Below are 20512 nucleotides of genomic sequence, written 5' to 3' on the forward strand. Positions count from 1 at the left end.
CCAAACACTCATCTGTAAGTGTTGCTGTGAATGGATTTTGTAGATGTGGTTGACATCTACAATCAGTTGACTTCCTTGATGATGTGGTTGGGCCCCATCCACTCGGTTGAAAGGCCTTAAGAGAAAAATTGAGGTTTCCCTGGGGAAGAAGAAATTCTGTCTTAAGACCTCAGCATCACCCCCACCTGCCCTATACATGTCAGACTTGCCAGCCCTCATCATCACATAAGCCAATCCTGATTGGCTGGGTTTCTCTGGGGAACCCCAACTTAGACCAACTCTAAGCAGACTCCTGGGTTTGAAGCTTGGCTCTGCCACTTCTCTCGCTGGGTAATTTCCGTTACTTCATCTGTAAAATGGGGATAATACTAGTACCGAACTCAAGGGAACCACAACAACCCCTAGCACAGAGTAAGTACTTTAAACGTGTTTGTTAAATAAGTACTTCTGTGGAGCCGAGTGTACTTCTCAGCTGGAAAACTTGAGATCCAATATTTGCCACCAATCAAACGTGGTCGCTTTTTCCCACACCAAGAACAGAACAGCCTACGAACAAACAGAGCCTCACCAGCCACAGCTGCGGGAGCAGGGTGGGACACCGGGCCAACCCTACACATGGGGATAATTTGGCAAAGCTGGGGTCAGAGCACTTCTGGAACATTCTCACCTCTGCAAGCTCTCAGCTGCTATAAACAGCTGTGCTGAAAGAGGCTCAGACTCAGCACAGAGCTGTTCCTACTATTTACGAGCTTCAGAAAGGGGTCGTAGTCATTCTCTCTGTTCCCACTGTTGATACCCACAGTAGCCTGCCTGGCCCCTTGGCATGAAAGATTGGGAACTCCGAATGCTGTATTTGTGAACACACATTCTGGGGGAAGAGTATGAAGACGATGCTGATGGTGATAACCAGCATTCATTGAGCACTTATTAAATGCCAGACACTGCCCTTGGGGCTATACATGTTAACTCACATAATCCCTATTGTATGGACCCAGAAACAGCCCCTGAGAGAAAGGAACCTAACCTAAGGATAGACAAACATAACGTGGCCGAGTTGGCATTTGACCCAGGCTTTCTGGCTCAGACCCTCATCCCTCCTGCGCACCCTGCTTCTGAGCCTGGATGGTGAGGACGGGGGGTCGGGTGGGAGCGGGCACAGGCGCAGGCACAAGCACTAAACTGAGCTGTGACTCATGGAAGGGCGTGAGGGGCTCAGGGAATGCGACGGTTAAGTCAACTTATTTTAAATTAACGAGTTTTAAAAATGGAAATGGAACAAATCATAAACAATATCCTACCAAGAATTTCTTTTGGTAAAGTATATGTTGTGTCTGCTTTTATACGTAAACATTAAAGTTCATTGAAGATTCATACCATCATATTTGAACCTTTGATCTTCACATAAAAAATGTAAGACAAAGCAATCTTGAGATGATTTCTCATTTATTTACTAGCAGTGCAATAAGATCAAACACCTTCCTACTTACTATCCTCATTTGATTTCATGAAACCACCTTCCCACAGGTTTTCACATTGCAAGGGTGTTCTGTATTACTGTTCTCCTACAGGATCCGTGACCTAGCCTTAGACGACTACTCTGAAATTTTTTTTTTTAAAGTTCAGAAAACAAAAACGTATGCACAGGATGAGATTCTATCTGAATTTGGTTAATTTTTACACCAGAAAGATAGATTGGGTCTTGGACACTCTTTTCTAATAACACCGACTTCTCTGGCTCTCAATATGTATCTAAATCAGCCGTGGGCAAACTACGGCCCGTTTGAAATGAATAAAACTAAAAAAAAAAAAAAAAAAAAAGACCGTACCCTTTTATGTAATGATGTTTACTTTGAATGTATATTAGTTCACACAAACACTCCATCCATGCTTTTGTTCCGGCCCTCCAGTCCAGTTTAAGAACCCATTGTGGCCCTCGAGTCAAAAAGTTTGCCCACCCCTGGTCTAAATCCTAATTTCCCCGAGATTTGTCCACAGTTGTGATGGCCATTGGCCTACAGTTCCTGGCGCTAATGCAGGATCAGGCTGAATCCTGGGTCGGAGCAGCTATTGGGGGGAAACTCTCAGATGTCCATGGCAGAGAGAGGACAGAGAGAAGAGGGGGGACCACAGATGAAGCTTACACCAAGCCCCCTAACCCAATTGTGGCCAGTGGTATAAAGTTGCCTTGCTCTGGAACTGTTTCTAGAGGCGAAAACATGCAGTGCACTGAGAATATGGAAACTCCTCTGGTTCCATCTGCATCCTGGAGAGGTTCTGCTGAACATGGCCAGGTCATGCCCCATGAGCATCTTCTATCTACCTCGCCAAGGTCTCCAGGCTCTTGGAGATGGGATTAGGAATGACACCCCAGAATTCTGGGGACATAAAGTCCTTTCTAGGTCCACCTGCCTCTCCCCTCTGGGCGCTGTCTCCTAGGCATTGTCACAGGAGGTGGGAGCGGAATGATGCTTTTCTCTCCATCTTCCCTGTAGAAATGGGCTGGTCATACTCGCATTCCTCATCTATGGACTCCCCACCATGAGGAAAAGACTGGGTTAGATGTTCACACAGTGCCTTCATAGGATTACACTTAAAACAAACAAACTAACAAACAAACTAACAAACAACTCTTGCCCTCGCCTGTTTTGCTCAGTGGATAGACCATCGGGCCTGTGGACTGAAGGGTCCCAGGTTAGTTTCCGGTCAAGGGCACATACCCAGGTTGTGGGCTCAATCCCCAGTAGGGGGAATGCAGGAGGCAGCTGATCAATGATTCTCTCTCATCATTGATGTTTTTATCTCTCTTTCCCTCTCCCTTCCTCTCTAAAATCAATAAAAAAAAATTTGTTAACTTTTTTTTTTTTTTTAGAGAGAGAGGAGAGGAAGGGGGGCAGGGAGAGAAATATCAATTTGTTGTTCCATTTATTTGTGCACTCATTGGTTGATTCTTGTATGCGCCCTGACCCGGGATCGAACCCAAAACCTTGGCATATCAGAAAGATGCTCTAACCAACTGAGTTACCTGGCCAGGGCAGGATTACACTCTTAAACAAATCCATAAGATTATTTCTAAAAAATAAAACAAGGAAACATCCCCTCCTAAAACTTTTGCTCTTGGGTAATGACATGAAAACACATTTCCCATTGGCGTTTTTCCACAAGAAAAACCTTCAGTATCAGATTTCTAGTTTTCTTATATTGGGGTACCTGGTTTCCACGAACTCTGGATATAGGCAGACCTGCTCATTTCGTTAAAAACATACAATGAGCAATATTCCAGCTAGTCCTTTCAATAGTTTCGTGAATTCTGAGAACCATTTTTTCAAAGCACCATCCTTTTATTTTTTTAAAATATGCTTCCATTCATTTTGGAGTGAGAGGAAGGGAGAGGGAGAGAAAGAGAGAAATATTGATGAGAGGGAGAAACATCCGTTGGCTGCCTCCTGCAAGCCCCCCCACCTGGGATTGAGCCTGCAACTTGGACATTTGCCCTGACCAGGAATCGAACTGGCGATCTCTCCTTCATGGGACAACGTTTAACCAACTGAGCCACACGGGCCAGGGCGAAGCACCATCCTTTTAAACCAGCAAGATATAGCCTACGGCTGCTGTCCTGTGGCCACTCGGTACAACCCAGGCAAGAGACCTTCACGTCACCAACTACCATACATGTGGGCAAGAACCAACAGTCATTATCACAGCCCCTCACCATCTGCATCAACTGGGTAAGAAAGAAGATCTGGAGGCTTCAAGGCTAAGAGGCCAACAGGTGCATCAGATAACGTAATGGCAAATATAAATCACACCTTTGAGTCCTTCAGTGCTGTCTTTTAGCCAAGCTTCCTCCACTGTGGAATAAAAATGCTTTTGCCTTGCTCTTTTTATTTTAATGAATGACAGAAATTATAAACCTTATGAGAACGAATCACCCTTAATGTCAGCTAAACAATGATCAAAGAAAACCTGTAAAACAAAATTCTGGTTTTTGGCTGTCGTTTCACCCAAGACGCTACAGCCTGACATAAAGGGTGCTTAGCCGGGTTGTGTGCATGGCAAGCTCTGCTGAATCCCTGTTTTGTGTTTCCAGAGCTGTTCATCTGCTTTCCCATGGGCAAGCAGCCACCTCCTACCACAGAGCCGTCCCTGTCTTAGGTCAGCAGACAATATGGGCGAAATCTGCAAAGGATGGTGAGATACTGGCTTGGGTGTGGTCACTGGCAGAGAGAAGCGCTGGGCCCTGGCTGCAGGCTCTCAGACCAGGAGCCCCATCCTTGGCGCGTAACCTCCACGGCCGCTTCTCCCTATTTTACCACAATCCACACCAGCCCTAGCTGCCCCCTCTATGAACACACAGCAGCCTCCGAAAACAAAGCCAGATGCTCGGGGAGCCCGCTCCACACCGAGGCGTCTCAGCGGTCGGGCAGCAGCGCGGGGCAGGCGATGGTGCCGAACCCGAAGGCAGCAAAGCCACGAGCGGCGGCTGTCCGGCTGCCCCGCCACGCGCGGCTCCCACCCAGACTAACGGCGGGGCTCGGTGCCCCAGTACGTGTCCTGAGATGCGCCCGGGAGCATTTTCTGCCCCAGAAAACTGCGCACGAGTTCTGGGGGCGCGGATTCGTCGTCGGGCGGAGACCAGGGCCGGCTATTGTTCTCCTGGTCTCCCCGGCGGGAGACGGCTCCCACTCCGCCTCCCTGGCAGCATCTGCCACCGGACCCAGCCTTTCAGCTCCACCAAGAAAAGGGTGTGCCCGCGGCGCTGCGGGCTGTCACAGACCCCACGGCCGGGAGACAAAGCTCCTCGCGGGGACCGAGCAGTCGGGGTCCATCCGCGCCCGTAGAGCCACGCCCAGCCCACCACCTGGACCTCCAGGCCCCGCGCCTAGAGCCAGGGTCCCCGGGCCCCAGGCCCGCCTCCTAGCTGCCGGCCCCTCCCTTCCCCAGAGACCTCCCTTCCCGGTACCCACGAGCCTCCGCCTCCCTCGCGTCCACCCAGAAACCTAGACGGTCTCCGCCCTCCAGCATCGCCCCTCGCGGCCTCATTCTTCATCAGCCCCAGCCTCAAGCTCCCTCCCGCCCTCCCTCCCTCCTCCCACCCGCCCTCCGCCCCCTTGTCTTTCTACCTCAAACCCCGCTCTCCACTTCTCCCTCCTCCCAGACCAGGCACCTGTCCCCACCCAGCTTCCCCATCTCCCCATCTTGGCTCAAACTGTGGCCTCGCCTCCGCCCCTCCCCATCGCAGCTTCTCTCCAGCGCGGCCTCCTGCCCCTACCCAGGCCGGGGGCGTCGCGGCCCCTCGCCCCCGAGCTCCGTGCTGCGGACAGGGCTCCCGCCCAGGGCGCAAACGCAGGGATCCGGCTCAGCGCCCTCGCCGGCCCGGCGGAGGCCGAGGCCGAGGCGGGCGGCCTTTGTGGTGCAGGCAGGTGCCTCGGAGGCGGCGGGCGAGTGGTCCTCAGGCGTCCGCCCCGTTAGCCAGACGCGTGGAAAAGGCTGCCGGGTCCAGTCCAGGCTCGGCAAACCCCATCTCGAAGGCGAGGAGGACGGAGGGTGTGTGTGTTTGTACGGGTGGGGGCTGGGGCAGGACTCCCCACCCAGCCTCCCAGCCTTTCACTGCGCCTGGACCAGCGAGGCTGGGCGCCTACTGTGTCCTAGGGGTGAAGCCCTTTCAACCACGCCGCCTCTTCACTCCAATTCTTTGCAATCCCACGAGCACACATTAAACGCCTACTGTGTGAACCAGGCACCGCACGGCGTTCTGTGGTCGTACAAAAAGGACCGGATTCGGGCCCCAGTTTAGCCTCGATAGCCGCCCACAGCCCCGACTCATCCTCTCCCCACGTTCCCTGCAGCCGGGCCCCTGGGCGCACACCAATCCCCGCCCTTTTGTGAGCCTCTCGGAGAAACGGAGGTCGCGAGATGGACGCCCCAGGCCGGGGAGAAGGAGCCCACCGCCCGCCCCGCCATCACCCACTCTTCCAGGATGCTGCGGCTGCAGGGGTCCGTGCGATCGCCAGGCTCTCGCAGGTCTCGCCGCGGCGCCGGAGCTGCGGGTGCCGGGGCGGCGGCGGCTACACGCGCGCTCGCTGGAGAGCTGCCGTGGCGCGCCGGGCGCTGGAGTCCCCAAGCCGGGAGCGGGGGAGGGGGTGTGGGGGGGGGGGGCTGGCGGCGACCTCGGCCAATCACGGATCCTACGGCTCCGCCCCAGCGCCCCCCACCTCGCTCTAGCAGGTTAGGGGGAGGCGGGGACAGGCGGTGCCCGGCATCTTCTGCGACGCACACGGCCGCCGCCGCCTTGGGACTACAACTCCCGACAGGCCCTGCCGCAGGACCCGGGTCCGAGACGGGGCAGAGGGCGAGGCTCGGCATCCGCTGCCAATTCCCCTCGTGACCTGCGCCGCGCTCCTTGGGGTTTCCATGGTGACTCCCGACTGTTCACAAAGCTCAGGCTGATGCACTGGTCCCCTGGGAGGACTAGGCGGTCCCGAGGGCAGACCGCCTCCCCTCCCCCTGCAGGACCCCACCCGAGGGGCTGAAACAATGCCCGGCCGTCTCTCCCCCGCGGCTGCAGGCCCTGCCCTTCGCTGCAGGCCGGGCTAGAGCCTCCCGGTTCCAGCCCAGACCCAGACCCACACCCAGACCGACGCCTTCGAAGTGGACACAGCAGATTCCAGGATAGAGAAGGCAGGGGCTGTCATTATGGGGAAACGTCCTCCCGTACAAAGTGGACGGCCACTCCGGGCCACCTAGGTTCGCACCTCCCCTCTGTTGTGGCTCGAACCCGAGTTCACTCCTGTTGGCGCTCAGCTAGGGCTTCTCCATGCAGAGCCCTCGGGTCCAGCCGCCGCCCTATTTCCGATACCCCCTTTTCGGGGGACGGCGGAGCCCCTGGACATGTTTTATAACCCATTTACATTGCTCCACCTTGTATCTTCACGCATTACAGGTGCACATAATTGAGCAAAAACAGCAAATCTAAAAAAAGAGGATCAGTACGCCTTCGTACCATCTCCGGATCCCCTCAAGCCCTTACCGTATGTTGTTTTACGTATTTGTGCTAATAGCTTACATACAGTTTAGTAATTTGCCTCTTTTGATTGAATGTCACTCCAAAAGCACTGCCATTGAGATGGCGCTATAAAGTGCAGCACTGAGTCCTTGCTTCCAACTCCATCCCGCGCTCCCGTTCCTCCCGTAGCCCCTACCCTGCGGCCCGAGGGGCGGGGTGGGGGTGGGGGTGGGGTCGGGGGTGGAGGTGAGGGAGTTCCCGGCTGCGGCTGCTCAGCCCCGAGAGGTGGGTCCCTCGGCGGGATATTTTCAAACAAAACATGTCCCGCTACTCTGGAGGGTGTCCCCTCCCCTCTCGGGGAAACCTACCCGGGCGCTGGCCCGCAGAGCCCGCGAGGTGAGGTGCCCTGGCCACTTGCCTGCGGTCCTTCGCGGTGGGCTCAGGGCCTGGAGCAGGCCAGGCTGCACTTGGGGGATGCACTTCTGGATGACCTCCACTGAGTTTCCACATCTCCTGGGAGGAAGGCTTACTGCCCTCCCCAACCATGAGCTTATGCAGGGAGCCCCCAAATGAGCCTGGGGCCCACCTCCCAGGACCCCCGGTCCAGGCTCGGCAAACCCCAACTTGAAGGGGAGCCTGGGGTGTGGCTGTGAAAACTTGGGGGCATGATTCGTCCTTCCCCCCACTACTCCAGGTTGGGGCACTGACCTATGGAGTCCTCCAGGCAGCGTGGGGAGGCAGAGTGGAGCCGGTTCCGCGCCTCACCGCAGCTTCGTCAGGTCCCTGCTGCACTTCGTGCCCAAGGGGAGGGAGCCCTCTAGTGGCAGTAGACGTTTTCTGCAACATTGAGTGGGCCTCGTTTGGACTCTTGCCTCTGCTTTCTTGGACCCACCTCCTTTGGTCAGAAAAGAGCTGCCTCCAAGTCCTCTGTCGACCTGGAACATTGGTGAAAATTGCACCCAAACCGGAGGTTGTGAATGTCCCCAGTAGCTGATTTTAGATTTATTTATAATCTAGGCTCTCTCTCCTGGGAAACAAAGACTACAGGCTGGAATCTTTTGTGCTATTTTCTGGATACTTGACCTTGGAGAGTTAGCTCATCCATCCTAGCTTTAGCTCCCCCACAGAATGTGGGGATCGTAACACATTCTTTTAACCTTGTTGTGACAATTACACGAGGAAATGCACACGAAGGGCATGGGGCATGTGGACATGTGTTGGTTGTACTGGTATCCTGCTTAGTACAATTTGAAGAAAACTGGAGGAAGATGATAATCTTCTAATTAACGCTTTGCCAAGAACTTTAAATATATTAACAGGTATATAAGCTTTATCTGAGTGCCTGCATAAATATGACTTGAGGTCCAAGATTTTCCAAAAAGTTAAAATGTATTAAATAGAACTTGGTCCTTCCCTTCAGTTTGTCTCTGATCGGTTGACTAGTCTGCCCTCTCTAATCATTTTTACCAGACACAAAATCTAAAACTCTCTGGGTGGCATTTCCCTTTTGTCTGGAAATCTCTTAAAGTGCTTTCAGTTACAAGGGCAAGGTTTTATCTGCTCCCTACTCCACTGGGCTCTCTTGTTTACAATTCAGCAGTTTGCGGTGTACAAACGAAGAACTCAATGTTAACACAAAATATACATGTATGCTGTTAACAATAACTTTGCTTTAAGCTTTTTTCATTAAAGAATTATTTTTATTTTTATAATCTCCCCACAAAGAAGTTATGAAAATACCCGTCAATACATTGAAAAGTCACTTTAAAATCCTGGGATGAAAAATTCTAAATATGTTGCATCTTCTGTGATTTACAAAGAACAGAATTCTGTAAGATCGAGCTTCCGAATGATTTTGACAGACATTTACTAAGAAGAGTCAGAACATTTAACTTTAAAAGATATTCAGTTTCCACCCCAACTGAGTTTTTGAGAAGCTGCATTTGTTGACAGTTCACCACACGCCGACTCCAGAGCCCAATGGCCTGACATTGGTACATGGCTCAGTACCAATGCCAGGCCACAGGGCCATGGAGACAGAGTGTGTGGCTCTGTATCGGTACCTGCCGCCGCCACCAATGAAGTTAATCTGAAGGACAAGGAGTTACAGGCTCCCCCGTGCAACTGACTGGTGTTCTTCTCTTATTTTTTCCTTATGTGTTAAATAGAAGTAAATATACATATGGTAAAAAGTGTAAATGGAGGGGGGAGGAACACTTAAATGGTAATTATCAACAAATCTGAAGTCTTCGGAATCACTAAGCAGTCATGTGAGCAATTTATAAACTGAAGTCAACCTCAGAGTCTCTATCTGAAAGTAATTCGCAGGCCTCTGGAACCATGTTGATTTTCTTACATGTGACCTTGTTGCAGAGGAGAGCCATGAAGTTCTTAAAAAAAACCCAACAATTACAAAACCAACATGCACACTCTGCTCAGAGACGGCAAATCCAGGCAGCATCCCGGACTCCATGGATCGGTCCCGGCTCCAGCCAGAGTCCCTGGTAGCATCCCTGCAATGAAGAAATCACATTTACTAACAAGGCATTTTCAAAAGTAAGAAAACCTTCTTTTAAATCAAAATGAGGTTGTCTGGTCCTTATAAGACCAAGAGGCTTAATTCTGACAGAAATTTGGGTCATCTGGTCATTACTTAATAGAAAAACATCTTTATTTAAAATTGTACAAAAGGGCAGGAGCCACAGAGTCCCAAATACTCAAGGTAAAACCAGGTCAAATTTTTTTCTCGAGAACAAAGGGAAGGCAAGAGGGCAAGGACCTAAGGAGGAGAAGAGAAATTCCTTCAGCGCAACTCCCACCTCCCCACTGATGAGAGGCTGGGTGCTCTACACGCGCCCTAGGCCGCCCCCCCCACCCCCCCCCAGCCCCCGGTCAGCTGGAAAGGCTTACAGGGGCGCGGGCGCCTCAGCCCAGCCCTTCCTGGATGCCTCGGATCCTCCTGGCCAGCTGCACATCCTTCGGGAAGAGAGTAACACGCCCGGCATGCAGGGAGAGGAGGTAGGCGTCCTCAAAGAGATGCACGAGAAACGCTTCTGCCGCCTGGGGACCGAAACAGAGGTGGACTGACCTAGCGGGGGCACAGGCTGCTTTTTCCTGGGGGCCTGCTACACTTAGTCTGGGAGGGCTCCACGGACTAGAGGGAAGGCTGCTCACAGAATGAGCCCGAACTGCCTGGGGATTCTGCTACCGCCGGACCAGATCCTGCCTCCAAACCCTGTGTTCTCGTGGCTCTTTTCCTGGAGGCATGAGTCAGCGCGACACTCCACAGCCAGCCCTGGGGAATGCCACACCTGTCTCCCATACTCAGCCCTCACCCCACTGTACCAGGGCCCTCTTCTTACCTCTTGTAGGGCCAACAGGGCATGGGCTTGCCAATTGAAGTCCACACCGCGAGTGAATTTAACACATACTTCTCTTACCTGTGAAGGAGTGGAGATGGGAGGCAAAGGAGAAGGTGAGTGGGGAGGAGCAGAGAGTAGGGGAATAGAGACAAGAGAGAAGATAAGACTCTCTCCATGAGTCTCTGCCAATCTTCATTTCCTTTATACCTTCCTGGTCCTTAATCTTTGGACCTAAGGAGCAGCAGGTATCAACTCCTGGGAGCTTAGGACTTGGCATGTCTCTTACTGGCGGTGGGCAGGGATGAACAGGTGGATGAGAGGGTTTCTATTTACATAATCAAAGAACACAGTTTCAAAGGGGGTGGGGTTGGAAATTAATCCCATAATTTATTAGAAGGTACCCTTGGCAGGCTCATGTTTTTAGAAAATGAAGAATCCCCTACCAAGTTAGAGAAGAGGTCCCCTGGCCATTGGGCAACAGACGACAGGGTCCTGAATACTGGGGACATTTAAAGAAAGGAGGCAGCATGGGGGTGGGCGGGAAGCCCCCTGGAGCTCACCAGGCGGCAGAAGGGCATCTTCCTTAGTAACAGGTGTGTGCTCTTCTGAAGATTTCGGATCTCCTTCAGAATCAGATGTCTCCGGCGACCAGGTGGGCGACCAGATGGGCGGCCAGATGGGCGACCAGGTGGGCGACCAGATGGGCGACCAGGTAGACGGGAGGGAGTGCCTAAGCAAAAGAGTTGAGTCAGCCCTGGCTGGGTAGCTCAGTTGGTTAGAGCTTTGTCCTGAATCACCAAGGTTGTGAGTTCAATCCCAGTCAGAGCACACACAAGAATCAACCAATGAATGCATAAATAGCGAAACAACAAATAGAAGTCCCCCCCCCCTCAGTGAAATCAATTAAAAAAAAAAAGGGTTGAGTCATGCATGGGGTGAGGTGCAGTAGAAAACAGGTGCTGCCTCGAAGCTTGGCTGACAAACTGTCAAATTGCTAGACGGTGTCCAGCCAGTGTGGCTCCGTGGTTGATCATCGACCTATGAACCAGGATGATTCCTGGTCAGGGCACGTGCCCGGGTTGTGGGCTCGATCTCCAGTGGGGGGTGTGCGGGAGGCAACCGATCAATGTTTCTCTCTCATCATTGATGTCTCTCTTCCTCTCTGAAATCAATAAAAATATATTTAAAAAATTGCTAGGTCATAAAATAACCCACAAAAGCAGGGGCTTGGTCTATTTTATTCACTGCAGCTATCTTCAGCAACTGGAAAGCAGCAGGGAAGTGCTAAATAAATATCTGTTAAACGAATGAATGCCCCTTTCAGGGTATTATCTTAAATGCCAATTCTCGCAGCAGCCTTTTCTGACTTCCAACCCTTTCTAAACTGGTGGGCCGCCTCCCTCCTCTGGGCCCCACAGTACTCTGTTCCTCTCTTCTGACTCTCCCACCTCGATTGGAAACCCAGCTATTTTGTTTTTAGGTCTTTTTGGGGGGAGCTGGAAGGAATCGGAGAGAGTATCCGGTGCAGTTCTCTTGCTTTGGTTAGCCTTAGGCCCAGAGAGGTGAAGACATGCGGCCAGAGCTCATTAGTGGCCAGAGTGGGCCCTCAGAAGTGGCATAACTCAGTACCAATGCCAGGCTGCTGGGCTAGGAGTCAGAGTGTGTGGCTCACAGCTTAGTTCCAACAGCAATAAAAAGAAATCCTAAAAGAAACATTCCCCAGAATAGAAATCAAAAAAGTCAAACTCTCTGATCAGAAATTAAAAACACAGGAATATAAAACCTAATTTTTTTCTAACTCTTGTGTTGAAGAGGAAACTTAATCGAAATGAGTTATTTAGAAATGAATAAAAATAAAATTTACATATCAAAACGTATGAGATACAGCCAAACAGTACTCGAGGAAAATGTATAGCCTCAAGATCTATTTATTAGAAAACAAGAACATTTAAAGATAGCTGACCAGAGCGCTCAACTCAGGTGTTCGGAAGAGAATAAAATAAGCCCGAAGAAGGTAGAATCAAAGAAATATTCAAGACACTACAATAAATCAAAGAGAGTAAAACAAAAAAAAACAGTACTGCTGCTCCATAAATTAAATCAAGGACCAATAAAAATAAATGAGCCTCTGATAAGTGGAATGAAGAATAAAAACAAAATAGCCCACAAAAACATTCTGAAGGATAAACTCAGTTTCACAAATGTCACTCAAGGTGCAGACAAGAAAAGAGACTCCACACCAAGTAGTTCAATAGAAGGGATTTGACACAGTGAGCTCATTACAAAGGTTTAGAAAAGCTGCAAGAGCAAATGGGGTCGGTGAGGCAATCCAGAGATACCTTATGCCACACAACTCTATCCCTGGGTGGGGAATGTGGGCCAGAACAGCAGAGCAGTGTCTAGGGGATGGGTGACATTTAGGAGGAAGAGGGAGGCACGTACCCAGGAGGCAAGCTACTGGCATCGGCCTCCGTCCTTACCAGCAGTCAACAATCTGCTCACTGGAGGCAGCCTTTGACAGACAGACACAGCAGCCACCGAACACAACGAAAGGTCACCGAACAATCTAAGAAGGCCAACACCAAGAGAGGAGCGAACCACACTCAACAAACTAATACCAGAGGAATCGGAGTTCCGAGTAGACAAAAGACATGGAGGCTTTTTTTTGTTTTTGTTAATCCTCACCCGGGGATATGTTTCCATTGATTTTTAGGGAGAGTGGATGAGAGAGGGAAAGACAGAGAGAAATATCCGTGTGAAAGAAACACATCGATTGGTTGCCTCCTGCATCAGCCCCAACCCAGGGCGGGGGGGATGGGGAGGAGCCTGCAACCAAGGTACACGCCCTTGACCGGAACAGAACCTAGGACCCTTTGGTCCGTAGGCCAACGCTCTACCCATTGAACAAAACTGGCTAGGGTGAGACCTTAAAAAAACACAACACACATATATATGTATTTTTTTTTTTATTGATTTCAGAGAGGAAGGGAGAGGGAGAGATAGAAACATCAATGATAAGAGAGAATCATTGATCAGCTGCCTCCTGCACACCCCACACCAGGGATCAAGCCCCCAACTCAGGCATGTGCCCCTACCCAGAATCCAACTGTGACCTCCCGGTTCATGGGCCAATGCTCAACCACTGAGCCACACCTGCTGGGCTGCCCTTCATCTTTAGATCAGAAATAGCGGAGCACATTTGCAGAATGCCAGTGTAAGGAGTTTGGATTTAATGCTAAGTGCAGGTGGAGAGGTTAACAGAAAGCTCCTGGGAACGTAGGAGAAGAGTATGACCAAGAGCCCTCGGAGGAGGGCTGGCTTTTGACAGGAAGGGGGACACCTAGGTTCTCTGCTGTGAGGAGATAAGGGGAATGCAGTCTGGGGCTTCTATTTCCCCAGCGAAGCATGAGGCAAGGTCAGCATCAGCTGAGAGTGAGACGGGGCTCTGGAGCTGTAGCAAGTCACAGAGGAAGAAAAAAGTATGCAACCGTCAGTGGGTAAAGGAAAAGCCAGACTGCCAGACCAGTGCCGTCAGACTGCCAGACAATGTGGGGTGTCCATCTTGTGATAATCATCTAATCTAGCCAGGGGTAGAGAGATGTTTCTATATAGGAAAGCAACAGCAAACATCATACTTAACAATATTCCCGTTAAAATTACGAACGAGACAAAGATGGTCAAAACACTGCTCTTATTTCAATACTAGAGGCCGGGTGCACGGATCTGTGCACATTGAAAGGAAATCAATTAGAAGGTGGCCAGCGGGGTGGGACTAGGCGAGAGGGGCCAGACATGCCCTGGAGCCAACCTCCCGTGGTTCCTCCCTGGCCGGCAGCACCCGAGGTGGTGCCGGGGCTCGAAGGGCGTCTGTGGAGTGAGCAGGGTCCCTCAGGCAGGTGGGGTCCCTCAGCCTGGCCTGCGGATATCTGGCTGAAACCGGCAGTCAGACATCCCCCAAAGGGCCCGGCAGTGTGAGGGGACACTGCAAAGATGCTGTTGCTGGGCAGCTCCTGCGTTGAGTGCCCCCTGGTGATCATTGCACATCATAGCTACTGGTCCGCTAGCCACTTAACCTTTCATATATATAGATTAGTCTTAGGGCCTCACTAATACAATAATAAATAAAATGTATACAAATAAAAAAGACCCAAAAGTCATTCTCTGCAGACAAAATAATAGCCTAGCTAAAAATTTCCATTAAGCAACTAAAAGGCTGTTAGGATTAACAAGAAAATTCAGCAAGTTGGCTGGGTGCAAAGGTTATTTATATTTAGGAAAGAAAAATAAAACTCACGTTCACAATGGCAACATCTATAAAGAATCTACCGTATACTTTCCCCCCCACCCTGCTCGTAGCTAAGTAGCAGAAGAAAAGGGAAGCAGTGATGGCAAAGCACAGGTAGTGCGTCTCTCCTCCACCAGGCAGATCGGGAGGACCAGGCCAGTCCTCCTGCGCACACACCTCCCAGAGGGAACCAGGTGAGAGCTCTGCTTGAGTTAGGGCACAGGTTAAGGCCCAAAGCAGCCACCCCAGGAAGGAAAAACAAAACAAACCGAGCAGGGAACCTCCTGATAGAATCATTGTTCGAAATAGTCACAAAAAGGAACCAATAATTTTGCAACTTAAAAAAGCACCAACATCGACGTGTAGAAAACCTGTGTCCGCCAGGACAAGCTGTGTGACCTTCAAGTTACCGGGCAGGTCGGCGCCTCAGAGTTCTCATCTGTACAATGGTCACAACATGACGTTGAGATAATTCACGCAACGAGTTAGCACAACGCCTAGTTAGGGGTAAGCACTCAATGAAGGCTAGTATATCATGAAAGGTTGGCATTAGGCCAGGTCTTTCTCCTCCTCGGAACTACCTTCCCCAGTCCTTCGCGCGGCTTGGAACTGGGGACCTGCTCCGAGCAGATGCTGCAAGGCCTGCGGACCAGGAGCCGGGAGATCGGGCTGGATCCCGGGCTCAGCAGACGGGCCTCGGTGTTCTCGTCTGTGAAATGGGCACGTGCAACCGGCCGTGCCCAGCTTACAGACGGGCTGTAGGGGGTCAGGCTCGGAGGGAAAGGGGCCGCGGCCGGTTACCTGAGGGGGTGCCCCGCCGAGGGGTAGCGGGGGCCGGGGCGGCGGGGGTCGGGGTAGCGGGGGCCCGGGCGGCGGGGGTCCGGGCGGCGGGGGTCGGAGCGGCGGGGGCCGGGCTCGCGGGGCGCCTCCTTGGGGTGACGGCCTTGCGGCCCCGGCGGCGCGGGCCCATGGCCGACGCGGAGGGTCTCGGTCCGCGGCTCCTTCCCCGCCTGCTGGATTCGGGGGTTGAGGCTGGCGACTGGGAGGTCTGGGAGCGCCCGGGTCGCGTGCGCCCGCGGGGTAGGACCCACGCGGAACGCGCTGCAGGACCCCCGCAAAACGCGCTGCCTGGGGTTCAAATGGCTCGCACGGCCGATCACCGCCGGCGTTTTTTAAATCCGAATCCTGCGACTCCCAGTGGCTGCCTCCGGAGCAGAGCGACCATCGGGGCAACCAATCAGAGCACAGGCCTGGAGGCTGACGGCGGCAGTGATAGGAAGAGGAACGGGGACGTGGAAGATCGACGGTCGGAACAGCCAATGGACACTTGAAGAAGTGAAAGGAGGCGGGACTTTCTACCTTCCTCTACTTGTTTGTAGCGATGCTGTCAGACTCGTGTCCTCCGGTGCCCTCTGGTGGACAAAGGAAAGCTCGATTCTGGAGGTGGAGATGAGTTTGCAGAACGCGTTTCTGACAAGTCACTTTGCTCAAATGTTTTACGTTTTGCTCTTTCTACCCAGAGACGGCGTTTAAAGATGAGGAAACAGACCTACAGAGAACGTGACAACCCCCTGTCGCGCCTGTGACCCTCCCGGGAACACCCCGCGAATATGACTCACAAGCCAGTTTAACTGCATGTTCCTGATAGTTCGGGATCTGTGGATAGGGTCAGGCGGGAGCTCAGCACTATTCTTGGGTCACACTCTCGGACATTACAATGGAATGAGCCCAGGGAAACGTCACCTTCCTTCCTGTTGCGGATAATCCGCATTCAGGCCAAGTGTAGAAATGGGTAGTGAGATAAAGGGGATTTTACTTTCTCGGTTTTACTTCCTTACATTTTCTAAATGTTCTACAGTTAACACTACTATAATCAGGGAAAATGTCATTACAAAATTAGCGATTTCACAGAACCCTTGTTCACTGCTGGTGGGAATTTAAAATGATGCAACCGCAGTGGGAAAATAAAATGGCAATTGGCCCAACAGTTAAACATAGAATTAGCCTATGATCCAGCAATTCCACTTCTGGGTATACACTCAAAAGAATTAGAAGCAGGGCCCTGGCCAGTGTGGCTCAGTTGGTTCCATTCCCAGTGAGGGCCCATGCTAGTATTGCCAGGGTGTGTGCAGGAGGCAGCCTATCCATGTTTCTCTTTTACATCGATGTTTCTCCCTCTCTCTTTCCCTTCCTCTCTAAAACAAACAAACAAGTTAATAATAATAAAAAAAGAATTAAAAGCAGGGACTTGAAAAGATATTTGTACACATAGCAGTGTTATTCCCAAAAGCCCAAAATGTCCCAATGGATGAATAAACAAATTGTGGTATATACATACAATGGACTATTATTCAGCCTTAAAAAAGTACATTCTGACACATGTTGAATTCTGGGACAGAAATCCCTCATTAAAATTTTTTTGTGACAATGAAGAAGGGTGATTTATAAACTTTCATGGCTACATAGGGGACTCCCTGCTGATGGCAGGTTTTGAAGAGATGTAGTCAACAAAAGGCCAGAGGGCTCTAAACCCAGGCAAATAAGAAAGAATATTGATCTACAGGTGGGTTAGGGAGGTGGGCACATTTAGGAATGCTGAGAAGCTCGGCTTTTTATGGGAGCCAAGGTCTTGAGAGGTAACGTGACTGGTCCACAGTCAACCCATTGAGGTAGAGGCAGGGCTGAGGACATACTCTCTGACTCCTGATTCTGCTTCTCTCCCCTGCACCAGGTGACCCTCTGCTCCAGGCCCATTAGGGGTCAGGGCTCTGACCTCCTGGAGTGTTGTTTGCTTAAACTATGCTGAGCCCTTTGGACAAAGTGAAAGCAAACAGAGCCACTTGTCAGGGCCCTACGTTTCTGCCTGGTGGGCAGATCCCTGTGAGAGGGGTGGAGGGGCACTCCAGGGCCTCAGGTTCCCCCAGGACCACTTTGTGATGGGCAGGGACTGCTGAGTTCACTGCAATACAGATGGTTTAAATTACATTGTGCTTGAACTGACGTTTCCATACTTTGGTACATGAGAGCTTTTCCATCCAACATTCTAGAGGCTGCCCAGGAACACCCCAATTGCCACTCCTTTCCTCTTTAAAAAAATCCATACTGCTAATTTCCCTTTTCTTTTTTAACAGAAAGGCTGAAACAATATCCCAAGGTAGGTTGTTGCTGTTGTTGTTTTTTTTTGACAAGGCAGCTGTAGTCCCCAGGACCCTCACTCTCCATTTCCTTCTTCCTGTGACACACAATGTGTCTGGAGCTGCCCAGGGGCTCCTGGGACTCAGGGCTGGTGGGAAAGAAAGACCCTCTTCTCCCAACAACCTTTAATAACCTGCTGGATTCCCACACAGCCTGAGGGTTTTACTTGTCAAAGATCCCTTCCCCTAGACTTGATTTTAATGACGGCATTTGCTGTTTTATGCTCGAGCTGCCCAGGAAAATAGTCTGAGGCCCCAGAGACTGCCAGGGAGTGAGGAACGCTGGGATGGAGGGCTGCTCGGCTCCCTGGGGTCCCGGATGCCAGCTCCCTCTCTTTGAGGGGGCTGAGGGGGACCTACTGGGAGGACACCAGCTCATGATGTTTCTATCCCAGCCACAGAAAATTCCCTCAAAGACCCCAGAGAGAGACCAGTATGGCAGGTGGGGCTACAGATTTGGAATCAGATTTCATGACTTAAACACCTGCTCCATGAGGAAGTCACTTAACCTTCTCTGACCTCAGTTTCCTCATCTGCACCCACCTGTGCAGGCTGTTATGTGCTAGCACGAAAATTAAGCACTCCATAGAAGGCCTGGGATGCCAGCATTACTCTGAACTGGTCAATCCATCATCACCCTGCAGGTGGGCTGAGGGCCAGCTATGCTCTAGATCCCAGTCTGTGGCAGGACCATGTGGCTACATGGCCAGAGCCCACAGCAGGACACTGGTCTTGCCAAAGAACTGATAATTTTGGGCCTCAGTTAAAATGGAAGGTGCAGCGTTCATAAAAGCTGCTACACCAAGGGCTGCCTGGAACTCCCCTGCAATCTCTCCCAGGAAGGGGAGCCCTGAGGGTGTGTGAGCAAGGGCACCTGGGCACCAAAACAGGCCTGGGGGAGGCCCTGTGGGCAGAGGGAATCCCCAATGAATGGGCTGTCACTCCTTTCCCAGGTTGGTCAAAATCACAGGCCACAGAATGGGCCCAGCTGGGGTAGGGAGGCTCCGAAGCCACAGGCTGACACCATCTGCTTTACAGGACACCAAGGCCCAGAGCGATTAGGCAAGGGGCTGGGAGCACAGGCAGAGTTAGCGAAACCTAAGGCTCCAGACAGCGCTAGGGGATATCTTAAACGTTTTAAAAACGGAGCACTTAGGAGAAACCAAGATGGCGGCATAGGTAAACACCTGAAATTGCTGCCTCCCACAACAACTTCAAAAATACAACTAAAAGACAAAACAGACATCATCCAGAACCACAGGAAGGCTGGCTGAGTGGAAATTCTACAACTAGAAGGAAAGAGAAAAGCACACTGAGACTCAGAGGAGGTGGGGAAGTAAAGTGCAGAGGTATGGAGGCACACACGGAAAGGGCTGGCAACGGAAGATGCCGGTGTCTTTTTCAATCGGGAGGGAGTCTCAAGCTCCCCACGGCTCTGAACTCCAGTTCTAGGCGAGTCTCTGGGGACCCAGACTCATACGGGGAGAAACTGGACTGTCTGGCATCGGTCGGAACTCAGGTGGCTTTCTCTCAGAGGTGCTTGCAGTGATTACCGGGACACTGAGACCCGGGGCCTCTTAGGGTAGGACTGAGGAGCAGCCATAGCTGCTTGCTCCGCCCTGTTGATTCCCTGAGACCCCGCCCCACCCAAACTGTGTGCAGAGGCTTTTGCATATGAAAGGCTTGGCCCTTTGCAATCTGAAAATTACCTAACAAACTGCAGCTGGGCCAGAGAGACCCAGAACTTCCAAAAGAAGGCCCAAGGCCCTACAGCAGCTCGCATTGCTTCACAGCTGGGCCTCATCTAGGCACCTCCAAACTCCAAACAAAGAAGAGGAATCTGCAGATCTCTCCATAGCTCCTGCTGGGTAGCCCCAGGCAGAGGCTAAATTAGCACCTCCTTAGAGACCCAAGAGCCAGTGTACCCAGTGGTCAGAGTGGGACCATCCAGATTACAACTCCTCAGATCCATAAGGGACACACTCAGGGGGCAAGACTCAGTGAGCACCAAAGCCCCACTGAAGCAAGTCTTGCCCTAGAAGGGTGTCTCCAGCACAGAACTTCTCCCACTGCAGACACAGCTGATTCTCACAGCCAATTGACCTGGAGGTAAATTCCTCCCAGTGACACCAACAACAATCAAGGCTTAACTACAACAAGACTGTGCACAGCCCACAAAGGGGTGCACCAAGAGTGTCCACCTCAGGTAATTGGGGAGGCTGAGCCACTGGGCCCTATAGGACACCTAGCACAGAAAGCCACTCTATCAACACAGGGAAGCAGCCAAAATGTGGAGACAAAGAAACAGGTCACAAATGACAGAAATGGAGGAAAGCAAACGACTGGATATAGAGTTCAAAACCACACTTATAAGGTTTTTCAAGAATTTTCTAGAGCCGAAACCGGTTTGGCTCAGTGGATAGAGCGTCAACCTACGGGCTGAAAGGTTCCAGGTTCGATTCTGGTCAAGGGCATGTGCCTTGGTTGTGGGCATATCCCCAGTGGGAGATGTGCGGGAGGCAGCTGATCGATGTTTCTCTCTCATTGATGTTTCTAACTATCTCTCTCCCTTCCTCTCTGTAAAAATCAATAAAATATATTTAAAAAAAAAATTCTTGCAAAAAAAAAAAGAAAGAATTTTCTAGAAACCGCCGACAAATTTAGTGAG

At 51.4% G+C, this 20512-nt stretch overlaps 2 protein-coding genes across 4 annotated transcripts in view; both read right to left on the minus strand.

The window, feature by feature from the left end:
- Positions 1-6250, minus strand: part of DPYSL5 (dihydropyrimidinase like 5) — a 59181-nt gene extending 52931 nt beyond the window's left edge. Inside the window, exon 1 of one of the 2 annotated variants that reach the window (XM_059660349.1) lies at positions 5969-6248. The gene's annotated coding sequence lies outside the window, so the exon portion shown is untranslated. Of the gene's footprint in view, positions 1-5968 lie in introns of both variants that reach the window. The other variant, XM_059660350.1, reaches the window with a different exon arrangement.
- A 3148-nt stretch (positions 6251-9398) lies between these two features.
- On the minus strand, positions 9399-15779 carry CENPA (centromere protein A). 2 transcript variants are annotated; one of them, XM_059660356.1, is made up of 6 exons: positions 15550-15779; positions 15452-15504; positions 10926-11095; positions 10366-10443; positions 9914-10063; positions 9399-9516 (listed from the first exon to the last, which is right to left on the minus strand). In XM_059660356.1, the coding sequence occupies exons 1-5, from the start codon at positions 15618-15620 to the stop codon at positions 9929-9931; spliced, it is 507 nt and encodes a 168-aa protein (XP_059516339.1). In that variant the 5' UTR covers positions 15621-15779; the 3' UTR covers positions 9399-9516; positions 9914-9928. The 2 variants fall into 2 exon arrangements, with proteins under 2 accessions (XP_059516339.1, XP_059516338.1); XM_059660355.1 differs by having other exon boundaries at positions 15452-15778.
- Positions 15780-20512: the final 4733 nt, after the last annotated feature.

Source organism: Myotis daubentonii, chromosome 12 (assembly GCF_963259705.1).
Source record: "Myotis daubentonii chromosome 12, mMyoDau2.1, whole genome shotgun sequence".
Lineage (NCBI taxonomy): Eukaryota > Metazoa > Chordata > Mammalia > Chiroptera > Vespertilionidae > Myotis > Myotis daubentonii.

Bases quoted from the DNA above. Each gene is read 5' to 3' on its own strand.
- CENPA (XM_059660355.1), bottom strand. From the start codon at position 15,620: ATGGGCCCGCGCCGCCGGGGCCGCAAGGCCGTCACCCCAAGGAGGCGC. The intron at 11,096-15,451 runs GTAACCGGCCGC...TCTTTTGCTTAG, and splicing joins TCGGCGGGGCACCCCCTCAG to GCACTCCCTCCCGTCTACCT. The intron at 10,064-10,365 runs GTAAGAAGAGGG...TTCGGTCCCCAG, and splicing joins CCCTGTTGGCCCTACAAGAG to GCGGCAGAAGCGTTTCTCGT.